The sequence below is a fragment of the Pelophylax lessonae genome (assembly GCF_965119305.1).
Source record: "Pelophylax lessonae genome assembly, chromosome: 4".
Taxonomy (NCBI): Eukaryota; Metazoa; Chordata; class Amphibia; order Anura; family Ranidae; genus Pelophylax; species Pelophylax lessonae.
In genome coordinates, this window is record NC_138771.1 from 623,072,306 (window position 1) to 623,086,164 (window position 13,859).

The following is a 13,859-nucleotide window of genomic DNA, read 5'->3' on the forward strand; positions in this document are numbered from 1 at the left end:
GTTATATTTGGTCAAACATTTAATTAACTCACCCCTATTGTGATAACTGCCACTGCTTCCCTTTGGTGAGGTGTGTGATGTTGGCTGGTATTGATGATATTGCTATTCACAACTGGTTTTCCAGGTTTGCGTCAGTCAGTCTGAAGTGCAGTCGACTCTTTGTGATGGTAAGTTTTGAAAAGAACTGCTGGCTGGTACTGCTGGTGGTGGGTACTGCTGGTGGGTACTGCTGGCTCAGTCTGGTACTGCTGGCTTGTACTGTGCTGTGGGTACTGCTGGCTGGTACTGCTGTGGGTACTGCTGGCTCAGGCTAGTACTGTTCTGTAGGTACTGCTGGCTGGTACTGCTGTGGGTACTGCTGGCTCAGGCTGGTACTGTTCTGTAGGTACTGCTGGCTGGTACTGCTGTGGATACTGCTGGCTCAGGCTGGTACTGCTGGCTGGTACTGTGCTGTAGGTACTGCTGGCTGGTACTGTTGTGGGTACTGCTGACTCTGGCCAGTACTGCTGTGGGTACTGCTGGCTCTGGCTGGTACTGCTGTGGGTACTGCTGGTTCTGCTGTGAGTACTGCTGGCTCGGTCGTGTACTGCTGTGGGTACTGCTGGCTCTGCTGTGGGTACTGCTGGCTCTGGCTGGTACTGCTGTGGGTACTGCTGGCTCTGGCTTTTACTGCGGGTTCTGGCTGGTACTGTTGTGAGTACTGCTGGCTCTGGCTGGTACCGCTGTGGCTACTGCTGGTTCGGGCTGGTACTGCTGGCTCTGGCTGGAACCACTGTGGTTACTGCTGTTCCTGGCTGGTACTGCTGTGGGTACTGCTGGCTCTGGTTGGTACTGCTGTGGGTGCTGCTGGTTCTGGCTGGTACTGCTGTGGGTACTGCTGGTTCTGGCTGATACTGCTGTAGGTACTGCTGGCTCTGGCTGGTACTGCTGTGAGTACTGCTGGTTCTGGCTGGTAATGCTGTGAGTACCGCTGGCTCTGGCTGGTACTGCTGGTTCTGGCTGGTACTGTTGTGAGTACTGCTGGCTCTGGCTGGTAATGCTGTGAGTACTGCTGGCTCTGGCTGGTACTGCTGGTTCTGGCTGGTACTGTTGTGAGTACTGCTGGCTCTGGCTGGTACTGCTGGTTCTGGCTGGTACTGTTGTGAGTACTGCTGGTTCTGGCTGGTACTGCTGTGAGTACTGCTGGCTCTGGCTGGTACTGCTGGTTCTGGCTGGTACTGTTGTGAGTACTGCTGGTTCTGGCTGGTACTGCTGGCTCTGGCTGGTACTGCTGGTTCTGGCTGGTACTGCTGGCTCTGGCTGGTACTTCTTTGAGTACTGCTGGCTCTGGCTGGTACTGCTGTGTGTGCTGCTGGCGGGAAATGCTGGCTAGGAGAAGTGTATCGGCACCGCGCTGGAGGAAGAGGTGATGTTTCCTGTATTGGTCAGAATGGAGGCGGAACTATACAGGAAGCATCAGCTCCATTCTAACAGATCAGCTGAGAGACACAGACTCAGCTGCTCAGGGGGCTGGACCAGATGACTTTGCGGGCCGCACACGGCCCGCGGGCCGTAGGTTCCCCACCCCTGGTCTAAAGGGACCCCAGACCCCTCCACTGTACTTCAAATTATTCCAAATTCTGAAAACTGCATTTTTGAATACTGACAGTTTTTTTTAAATCTGCATCATTAGCAGCCGAGTAACCCGGAAGTAACATTGTGACGGGACTAAAGCAGTCGGTGAATGTTCCGGCTCTTTGCTCGGGTCCCCTGATGGGATGGGAGACCCGGGCTGGGCCGTGGAAGGCGGCAGGGGCAACTGCCCCTCCCGCTTGCTGGGATAAAAGCCAAGCGGCTGATGAGCCTCATCGGTTGTTATCTCCTGAAAGCCGACCACCGGCTCTAAAAAACAGTACCGGGGTGATGTCTGCCTGGGCTGGGACAAGGGGTGGGCAGGAAGGGAGGCTGCCCTGGGCACTGTGGTATTATTTGAGGTTGGGGGCACCACAATTGGAGATTGGGGGGAGGGGATTTGTTATGGAAGGGGGCATTTGGTGGGCCGCAGGGGATAAATATTGTTCTAGGAGACGAAATGGGGGGGTGCACTAAGAGTGGTGATCTAGGGGGATTTGTGTTTGGGGGGTGAGTGGGGGAAAGAAGATTTGTGCTAGGAGAGAGATTTGGGGGGTTTTGAAGTAGGGGGAGAAGATGTGTACTAGGAGGGTAAATCTTAGGGGTAGAGGATTTGTGCTAACATTACATAGTTACATAGTAGTTGAGGTTGAGTTGAGTTCATTCGCTATTGTCACACAATGGGTGGGCTCGGGGCGCACTGCTCTGCGCCCCGGGTCCACCCTTTGCTGAAGCCTATTAGAGCCTCTGGCTCTAATCAGGTGATTAAAAAAAAAAACCCATTGAACTCCATGCGTCCGGCGCCCCGCATGCAGAATAGGGGGCCGGACGCATGGATAGGAGGGCAGCGCACTGGCCGCCACTGCTGCCCACTACAAGATTTTTTCCGGCCCACAGCTAGGGTCAATGGTGCATGCCTAATGTGCACAGATTCAAGCCTTTCCCCATGTAATTGGGGACTCTGATGTAAGAGGGGCTCTTAGGGGAACCCTGATGTAAGACTGGCTCTAACAGGAACTCTGTTGTAAGGAGGACAACATTGATGTAAGAGGGGCTCTAATGGGGACTCTAGTAAGGGAGACTCAGATTGGGACCTTGATGTAAGGGGGGGCACTAATGTATGGGGGAATCTGATGTGGACTTTGATGTAAGGTGGACTCTAATAGGGAACCTGATGTAAGGAGCACTCTGATGGGGACCCTGATGTAAGGAGAACTCTGATGGCGACCCTTGGTGTAAGGGGCACTCTGATGGGGACCCTGATGTAAGGGGCACTCTGATGCGGACCCTGATGTAAGGAGCACTCTGATGGGGACCCTGATGTAAGGGGCACTTTGATGGGGACCCTGGTGTAAGGAGCACTCTGATGGGGACCCTGATGTAATGAGCAATCTGATGGGGACTCTGATGTAAGGAACTGTCTGATGGGAACCCTGATGTAAACTGCATTGTGATGGAAACCCTGATGTAAAAAAAGGCACTCTGATTGGGACTCTGATGTAAGGACCCTGGTGTAAGGAGCACTCTATGGGACCCTGGTGTAAGGAGCACTCTGATGAGACCCTGGTGTAAGGAGCATTCTGATGAGACCCTGGTGTAAGGATCACTCTGATGAGACCCTGGTGTAAGGAGCACTCTGATGAGACCCTGGTGTAAGGAGCACTCTGATGAGACCCTGGTGTAAGGATCACTCTAAAGAGACCCTGGTGTACGGGATACTCTGATGAGACCCTGGTGTAAGGAGCACTCTGATGAGACCCTGGTGTACGGAGTACTCTGATGAGACCCTGGTGTAAGGAGCACTCTGATGAGACCCTGGTGTACGGAGTACTCTGATGAGACCCTGGTGTACGGAGTACTCTGATGAGACCCTGGTGTAAGGAGCACTCTGATGCCAACCCTAATGTAAAGAGCACTCTGATAGGGACCCTGATGTAGAGAGCACTCTGATGGGGCCCTCGTGTAAGGAGCATTTTGATGGGGACCCTGATGTAAAGGGAACTCTGATGTGGAATTTTTTCAGCCTGTGAATATTTGTAAAATATAGAATGTGACCCTCCTTATGAAAAGTTTAGAGACCCCTGAAATGAAATGAGTTTTCATTTCTCGTGTATGTGTGTTGAGAAATTCAACAACCATTTTTTTACTTTTATGAAAATAAAAGTTATATTTTAGAGTCTATTTGGTTACGCACACATAGATAAAGCATGTCACATGTAAGGGGTATAAAGGTACAGAAGGTCAAGTGATTAAGGATCACTTCTGCAAGGCTACAACAGCTGCACCTAGTTTTTTTTTGCCTTCTAAATCTCTGGGTCATCGTGTCACATGTTTGTCATTATGTCATTCTTTCATATGGAAAATTGTGCGTAGGACACTGGAATAAATTATTTTCCAAGTCCAGATGTCATCATCTATCATGTGAGTCATTGTTATCAGAAGGCTGGGTCTGGTGTGGGCATATAAAGAACCAGGATCCATCTACTCCTCGCAGTCTCCTCTACTTCCACCATTTCAAATCTCTACGCTTGGATCGCCCACTGCTCGCCATGTGTACGGGAAAATGCTCCAAGTTTATTGGGATCTCCCTCTACCCCATGGTTGCCATTGCCATAATCTGCAACGTGATCCAGTTTTTCCCGGGATGGGAGACTGAACCCATACAGAACCCAGGCGAACAGATGACTCCAGAAGTTCTGTACCTGGGGGGAATTATCGGAGGCGGATTACTGGTACTAATTTTATTGTCATTTATCATATGGAAATGCATATACCAAATTCAACAATATTTAAACGTGGGTCAATTGGCAATTGATTTTCATTACCTGTGTTATTGCATTGCAGAGTCATGTAAAACTTTTACCATGTTGCAGTGGCGGCTGGTGCATTGGGGCACAGAGGCGCTGCCCCCCCTATAGATGCGTCTGGCCCCCTAATCTACATGCAGGGCGCCGGATGCATAGATTCCAATGTTTTTTTTTTTTAAGCATGTGATTAGAGCCAGAGGCTCTAATAGGCTTCAAAAAAGGGTGGGCTCGGGGCGCAGAGCACTGCGCCCCGAGCCCACCCAGTTGTGTGACAATAGCGAATGAATATTCGCTATTGCCACACTGATTCTCCTCCTGACCATTCAGGAAGCGGGTCTTGAGACCCATTACCCAATTGGCCGAAAGGAAAAGCCATGCTACTGGCCAAGGAGTGGAGGAGAAGGAGGGAGGAGACTGAGGGGGAAGCAGCCGCCGCCGCTGCTGCCTGCCCAGGGTGAGTGAGCCGGCGACCGGGGGGGGAGCAGTGTGGGCTAGAGCTGGTGGGGGACCGGCGACCGGGGGGGGGGGGAGGCAGTGCGGGCTGGAGCTGGTGGAGGACAGTGCGGGCTGGAGCTGGTGGGGGACCGGCGACGGGGGGGGGGGGGGGGGTCAGTGGGGGCTGGAGCTGGTGGGGTCGGGGGGGTATGGTGTGGTCAATCTGCCGCCCCCCCCAGCCCATGGAGCACCAGCCGCCACTGCCATGTTTGTAGCCCATTCATTTTCATTACGCTGCCTTGACACAATACATGTTACCATGCAACATAACGCCGGGTAATGCACCGCATAAAGTAAATGGGCCCTTACAGGTAGGAAGTTAGTAAGAGCTTGAACTCCACCTTTTGAAACCCCAGTCTGCTTTGAGCGCTTTTCCTGAGACCTTGCTGATGCAGTATAACTACCTTGTGTCTTGTAGTTGTGCACAGTCTTGCCAGGGTGTATGACCTGGGACATGAAACTTGTCTTCCACAACCTCCCCTTGATAGCAGAGTTTGGCTGTTTCTCACCCAGTTTTAAGCTTCCTACACAGCTTTCTGTTTCATTTAATGACTGTGTTTCAACCTGCATATGAAATTGATGATCATTGGCAACTGCTTGGTATAATTGATTAATCAAACACCTGACTCGAATCCTAAAAAAAATCCCTGACTTTGTGCAAGTGTATAAAGTGTGCAAGTGTAAGAATTGATGCCGGTGTGATGGCAAAGGGTACTCACACCAAATATTGATTTGATTTAGATTTTTTACTTTTGCACAGTAAAAAAAAAAATATATATATAAATATATATATATATACACACACACAGTATATACATATATATATATATATATATATATATATATATATATATATACAAACATACATACATACATGCATGCATATACATGCACACACATATATATATATATATATATATATATATATATATATATATATATATATACACACATATATATATATATATATATATATATATATATATATATATATATATGTATACATACATACACACATATATATATACACACACAAACATATATATATATATAAATACATAAGTATTATTGGCAAGAATTCCATTAGTTTATGCCTTGAATTTACTCATTTTCATTAATATTATATTACTTTTCCCTAGGTCCTGGTTCCAGCCATTCACATCCAAGCGACAGGACGGCAGGGATGCTGCAACAACCGCTGTGGGGTATGTTCCTGATTGGATGTTGCTTACACATAGCAGGGCATATGATGTTCAATCACAAGCTAATTGTATTGCTTTTATGGAGAAAATTTAGGGCTCAATTATATGCACTGTATACTATATATCAGTCAGGGCGGAAAAAGCAGGAGGAATGAGGACCACCCGAAGTGTAGCTTAAAGGTTACCTACACTTAAAGGGAAAAAAAGCAAAAAAATAATAATAATATAGCTTATACAATTGCTTTACAAGTCATTTTGTAATTGAATTTTAATGTAAGTGACCTTTCCTTTTTAATCTGCAGCGCTGTAATTTTCTGTAAAATGCAATGCAATCAGACAACCCGGAGAGGTGTTCTGTACACAGATGTTGTACAGAACGCTCCCCCAGAAATGTCATTTTCTGCTGGTGTGATTGGCTTACTGACTTTCCCAGAAGTCTGCACTAAGATACAAATCAGATTTTAGAGTTAGATGTGGAGTTACTCTTTAAGCTTAAGCCTCCATTCACACTGAATGCGGCTTTGAAATCATGCAACTTCACTTGAACTCGCACAATTTGAAAGCCGCATGTCAGTGCAACTTCAGGGGCTACTTGGCTGACATCTTTGCGACTTCATGAACTGATGTCTATGCAAGTCACACCTGAAATTGCCAAAAATAGGGCAGGAACTTTTTTTTCGAATCAGCAAATTTGAACAGTTTCATTGCTGACAATAGGGCGCGACTTGCCATGCGATTTGGACCAGTCAAATCACGTGACAAGTCGCACCGGTGTGAACAGGGGCTTAAATCTAAACTCCAGGCTCCAGCTAAAGGCACAGATAAAATAGATTTATGGGAGCAGTTTTACCTGCCAAAGGATTTGTATTTCTGTCCATCCAGTCCTGAGAGTTACACGGCTCTGCCACACAGCACTGTGCTTTTCTGGCGGAGCAGGAGAACTGATTTTGTCTCTGTTACAGTTCAGTAACACTTTGGGTCCGCCCCGGCTGACTCCGATTTGCTCAGCGGGGGGGAATCGATCCCCTGATCCCTCCTGAGAAGGCGGATGGCAGGTCCATCTCCGCTCTTTGTACAGAGACAGAGCTGTCAGAGCCCCGCTCTCCTCTATGGGAGATCGGATGAAAACAGACCGCCTGTCCGTTCTCATCTGATCCTATCCGATCCAATCCTACAGACAGATGGAAAATAGGGTCACCATCCATCTGGATTTCATGGACAGGATCAGATAGCAGCGGGTGTCAGCGGAGATGTCTCCACTCACATCCGCTACCCCATAGGGATGCATGGAGCATCCGATCAGGTCTGCCTGAAAAACTGACAGGCGGATCTGATCGGATCATTCGTGTGAAAGGGGCCTTACTAGGATTGCCAGCTCATCCCTTTAACCCAGGACACATATTAATTACACAGGTTCTGAGGCTGATATAATGCACATAAGGCACCAAGTGAGTTTAATTAGCACCTTAATCAGCCACAGAACCTGTGTAATTATTATGTGTGTCCTGGATTAAAGGGATGAGGTGGCAACCCTACCCCTTAGGCCCCTTTCACACAGGCGGACCGTTCAGATCCGCCTGTCAGTTTTTCAGGCAGATCTGAATGGATGTCCCCATGCATCTCTATGGGGCATTGGATGTCAGCGGAGACATGTCCGCTGACATCCGATCCGATCCGTCAAATCTGGATGGATGGAAACCCTATTTTCCATCCGTCCAGCAGATTGGATCGGATGAGAATGGAAAGGCGGTCTGTTCTCATCCGATTCCCCCATAGAGAACAGCGGGACCTGACAGCTCTGTCTCTGCACACAGCACAGATACACAGCTGCCATCCTCCTGCTCAGCGGGGGATTGGTGGATCGCTGAGAAAAACTCCTGCCGGGCTCCCTGTGTGAAAGGGGCCTAATGTTGGCCATACACTAGCCGAAAAATCGTTCCAAAAGCTGTCATTTGGTCAGTTTATTCGTTTTTCGTCCAGTTAATGGGCACAAATAGAAAATCGGTTTTAACTTTTCAGAGCCAAAAAATTGAAGGAACAGTTTGGATAAATTTAAAGGTTAATGTGTTTCTTGGCCGAACTGTTTGCACTAGGTATATGTGACAAACTGAACAAAAAACAAATTAATTTATGTCCATTGACCGATTTATCCTTAGAAATTCGGTCATTACATGATGGCACCATCGTCTGCTCTCACGGCCGATTTTTCGTTTTTCAAAAATTAGTTTGAACGATTTTTCGGCTACTGTGTGGCCAGCTTTACAGGTCTTGTCCCCCCCACCACCATCCTATGACTGGACAGTAAAAGGAGAAGCAGCAGATTGATGAGCTCATCTCGTTGTCTCTCCTTTTATCACCATGTTCCTTGTTAGTATATGAGCACTGCACCACAACTGATTGGCTCCTTGTGCCGATTCTCCCTCCCCCAGTCTAAAGCCTCGTACACACGATCAGATTATCGGACGATCTTTGGTCCGGTTTTTGTTGCATGCTAGTCTCATATGGAAAGTGAAGAGGTTACTTTCATACGAAAATTCCCGTAAGTCAGAATTCTACTTCAGAAGTGATGTCATTTGTTGAATTGTTTTGTATGTGTTCTTTCTTTGCTGAGCATGCCTAGTCTTGCTCTTACGATTTTTTTAGGACCAAAACTGTACTAATTAAATGAAAATCGGACGTTGTGTTGACGTACGATAAAAATTTTAGAGCCTGCACATCCAGATTTTGTCGTCCGAAAATCCGTAATCGGCTGTCGAAAGCACCATACTAACAATCCGAAAATCGGCAGATCGTTCGTCGGATGAAATTTTACTTCCGATTTTCGTATCGTGTGTACGGGCCTTTAGCTTTTCTGTACAAGGATTGCAAGAGGCTGATAGCAAGTCAAATTCAGTTACCTAATCAGCTTGCATTTTTTTTTTTTTTAGAAATATGTTTATTGGGTTTTTTTATAATTAGGTACAAAAATAGAGGATCGGTAGCAATAGCAGTAGAACAACACTGACAAAAATAGTTGAGTAAAAAAATTAGTCTTAACATAGTAAGGTACTATGTGAAAAAAGTAACCGCACTCCAATTTGAAAGTGAAGAAGATTAAAATCCGTTTACTGAAAAATTCCAAAAAGGATAAAGACAAAAAATCAGAGACAGGGGACGAACATAATTGACGCGTTTCATGAAATTAGATTCGCTTAGTCATAATTAAGGTACTTGCACTGCTTGCATTTAAAAAAATATATATTTTATATCCGCCTAGGTTTCAGCTTTGACCTGGCGCTAAGTAGAATGATTATATTTTTTGGGGCTCTAAGCCACAACGACCAATCAAAAAGCAGATCACTGGAGTTGGATGACTGACTTCTGAATCCCCCTGGCTATGGCAACCAGGCTTCCCTGGCAGTCCCCTGGCTTCAATACTTTGCAGTCACTGACTTACCTCATTGGAGCCCTTGTTTTAGGACAGGCCTTCAGAAAAATAGCATTTTTAGCAACAGGTCAGAAATGGCGTACCCTCACTTTAGGCCCGTACACACGATACGAAAATCGGAAGTAAAATTTCGTTCGGCGAACGATCTGCTGATTTTCGGATTGTTAGTATGGTGCTTTCGACAGCCGATTACGAATTTTCGGACGACAAAAACTGGATGTGCAGGCTATAAATTTTTTTATTGTACGTCAACTAAACGTCCGATTTTCATTTAATTAGTACAGTTTTTGTCGAAAAAAATCGTAAGAGCAAGACAAGGCATGCTCAGAAACGAACACATGCAAAGCAATTAAACACATTACATCACTTCTGAAGTAGAATTCTGTCGTACGGGAATTTTCGTATGAAAGTATCCTCTTCACTTTCCATATGAGACCAGCATGCAACAAAAATCGGACGACAGATCCTTCGATAATCTGATCGTGTGTACGAGGCTTTACCCCCAAGACAGGTGTGCTTTATAATATATTAAAGCTGTCCAGAATCTGTTATGCCACCTTTTTCCTCAAAAAGTTCTAAAACGTAAGAAATATATTTTTTTAATTATTAAAGATAGATTTAGGATTTTGTTGTGGGACTTTTAAGGTGCAAACACACAAATAAATGATGGAGAAAAAATCATTTTGATAAAACAATTTTACAAATTTTTATTCATTAAAAATAACAGACAATGTTTTAAAACCATATATAAAGAGGAAAGAATAACTATATAATGCCTGCTCAATATGCTCAGGTATGCTATGTAAATGGGAACTCATAACAAATAAAATACACTTTGAGGCAAAAAAAATATATATATATTTAAGCTGCACTGTTGGCTTAAAAAAAAAAAAAGCAGCTGACCAAAGTTCTGCTTGCCTGACAACAGATGAAACATACGTTATTCTAGGGAAATAAAAAAGTCACTTGACCATCTGCAATATAATTATCTTATCTTGTGTGCAATAATGGAAAGAGCAGGTGAAGTCATCTGACCTGCATGGGTAAATAAGGCTCTTATCGCATCTTCATGGGCTCCCCCTACTGGTAAAAGTGTGCACAGTTGGGGGGGGGGGGGGGGTGACTACTTTGAGAAGTAAAGTAGATCTGGGAACTCCGGTGAAATTATCACTTCTGGACTGGACCTTTTTCTGACTCTTGTTGTTTACAAGTTAAAATCATTTTTTTTTGTTAGAAAATTACTTAGAACCCCCAAACATTATATATTTTTTTTTTTAGCAGAGACCCTAGAGCAGTGATGGCGAACCTTGGCACCCCAGATGTTTTGGAACTACATTACCCATGATGCTCCACTACTAGTTGAGCATTATGGGAAATGTAGTTCCAAAACATCTGGGGTGCCAAGGTTTGCCATTACTGCCCCTAGAGAATAAAATGGAGATTGTTGCAACATTTTTTATCACACCGTGTTTGCGCAGCAGTCTTGCAAACGCAAGTTTTTGGGGAAAAAAATCACTTTTTTTAATTCAAAAATAAGTAAACAGTAAAGGTTGCTGATTTTTTTTTCTATAATGTGAAAGATAATGTTACGCCGAGTAAATAGATATCCAACATGTCATGCTTCAAAATTGCGCACATTTGTGGAATGGCGACAAATATTGATACTTAAAAATACCCATAGGCGAAACTAAAAATTTCTACAGGTTACCAGTTTAGAGTTACAGAGGAGGTCTAGGGCTCAAATTATTTATCTCACTCTAACGATCGTGGTGATACCTCACATGTGTGGTTTGAACACCGTTTACATATATGGGAGCGACTTATGTATGCATTCACTTCTGCGCGCGAGCTAACGGGGCGCTTTTCATTTTTTTAATTTTCCTATTTATTTTATCTTTTACACGTTTTTTTTTTTTTTTTTTAATTTTGATCACTTTTTTTTCCTGTTACAAGGAATGTAAAGGAAATAAGCATGACAGGTCCTCTTTAATGTGAGATCTGGGGTCAAAACGACCTCACATCTACACTAAAAAAGAAAAAAAAAAAAAGTAATTTTTTTTCATGATGAAAAAAAATTGGGCTCTTAAAATCCATTGCTAGGGAGCGACGTATGACATCACTCTGATCCTCCGAGGCCAGAGAGTCGAGTAAGGGCCATCTTGCCCTCACTCGACTTCCTGCCTGAGAGGAGAACAGGCCTGATTGTTTTCCCCTCTGCCGGCGGGTCCGGTAAGCGAGGAAAACGACTGGGAAGTGGCGGATGTGGGGGGCGCCTCTCCCGACGCCCATGAGGGTAATCCTGTGGCGAATCCGCCACTGGGGCCACCCTTATGTTAAAACGACTGCCCACCATTTAAAAAAAATACCGGGGTTATGGTAGCTATCTGCTGCCATAACCCCAGTATTTAAAGTGGAGTTCCACCCTATTTTTATACTTACCTCCATCTTCTCGCTCCGGGTCACCTGAAAAAGAAATGGATAATCGCATATTTTTTTTTTTTTTTACTTACCTCGTAGCGAAGAAAAAATACTTACCTTACTTCCTTCTTCCTCCTTCCTCGGCCGCGGCCCGTCGTCACTTCCTGGCTCTGCAATGATTCCTGGGAGCTGAACGTCATAGCTCCCAGGAATCATTGCGCCTGCACCGGCCCCGACGTCAGTTCCGGGTCGCGCGCGTCATCCCCTTCTAAACAGCTTCTGGGCATGCCCAGAAGCTGTAGAGGGATGACGCGCGCGACCCGGAAGTGACGTCGGGGCCGCCGCAGAGCATCGTGGGACCAAAGAAGGCGGAAAAGGACGCTGAAGAGGATCTCGCTGGCTTCAAGCTGCCCACATCTGAGATGGCAGCGCTGGACAAGACGTTTGCAAGGTAAGTATTTGTCCTAACAGGTAAGTGCAACCCGGGACAGATCAGAGGCTAGCCATTGTGGAATGTACTAGCCCTGACTGTCCCGGGGGTATTAAAAAAAAAAAAAAAATCCAGGGTGGAACTCCGCTTTAACGTCAATGTACCGACGCAAATACACGGTGGGGGGTCCGTAAGTGGTTAAGTCATTAGTCATACAATGCAGTTGTATGGTTCTTCTAGCCTTGCACATCAAAACAAAGACCCAGGACCTCCTTACTTGTGCCATCTTTCTGCATGAACAAGGGAACAAAGGGGGAAACCCACACGTCTGCAGATGTACCAAAGGTCTCTGCCGGGTCTTAAAGGCTGGCAAGAGCCCTTCAGCACATCTACACATATGTGGAATTGAGCGCACAACATTCTTGCCTAGTAAAAAAAAAAAAAATACAAATAATATTTGAAAAAAAAAAATAATATACAAATAAGTATTAAATAATTGAGCATTAATATGCTATACTATAACATAGTGTGCTTTAGCTAGGTTTACAGTATACTGCTGTATAATACAAATGCCAAACTGTGCAACTATTACTTTAATACTCAATAGTGTAGTTTCATACTGCTTTTGTATACAGGTTTGTGTGATGCTTTACTGTAGTAACGTATATTACTAAATCAATTAATAAATAATTATAATAATAAATAATAAAAAATAATAAATAATAAAAAAATGTCTATATTCCGCTCTATGGAGCACGAAGTGAAAAAAAAAAGTAGGAAATAAGCTGCTGCCCCCACCAAGACTGATGCTAGCAGAGTCAAGGATGTAGGAAAGTTATGTTGGGTGTGGCGCTGCTTGTTCAATGTGATAATTAAAATAAACATTTCATGTGTTTTACAATAAACACAACTTATTCGGTGCTCATTCCAAAAAATTCAAAGAATACAATAAAGTGACATGTGCCGTGTCAAATAAAGTGACAAGATATATAAAATGACAAATGATACTATAACAACATTAATCCAAAACTCTTTCCAGGATAAAGTGACTTGTGCCAGAATCAGTATTAGTGAGTCCATAAACTTATATACAACTCTCGCAGTGTGCCGGTGGTCTTCGCATGTGCTTCCCCCGTGTTGACTTTACTCACCTGCAATCTCCCCCTTTAGGGGTGTCTGCGCGTTCACAGCACTATAGTGGCTGTATACATGTATCCAGTGCTGTCTTTCCTTTAAGCTCCTTTGCATAACTCCTCCAGACCTCTCACATGTAAAGATAATAACAGCAGGCATGCCCCATAGTGTGATATTGTTTTAAAACTGGATCGAGGGGACCTTTCTTAAATTTTTATTTAAAACGCATATATTGCACCTACATTTAGAGAAGAAAACATCATCATTTAAAATCAGGAAGTCCAGGAGCTAGTATGCGTTCCACGGCTTCCGCGGCTTCGGACCGGAAGTGATGC

The 13,859-nt window shown here is 44.8% G+C and overlaps 1 protein-coding gene across 1 annotated transcript in view; it reads left to right on the top strand.

Annotated features, from left to right (window-relative positions):
• Nucleotides 1–4,134: 4,134 nt before the first annotated feature.
• LOC309554691 (uncharacterized protein) overlaps nucleotides 4,135–13,859 on the top strand; it is a gene marked incomplete at its 3' end in the record, with an annotated part of 139,282 nt that continues 129,557 nt past the window's right edge. Inside the window, exons 1-2 of the mRNA XM_082256398.1 lie at nucleotides 4,135–4,343; nucleotides 6,053–6,118. Coding sequence (XP_082112524.1) covers nucleotides 4,161–4,343; nucleotides 6,053–6,118 — 249 coding nt within the window. The 5' untranslated portion in view covers nucleotides 4,135–4,160. The remainder of the gene's footprint in view (nucleotides 4,344–6,052; nucleotides 6,119–13,859) is intronic.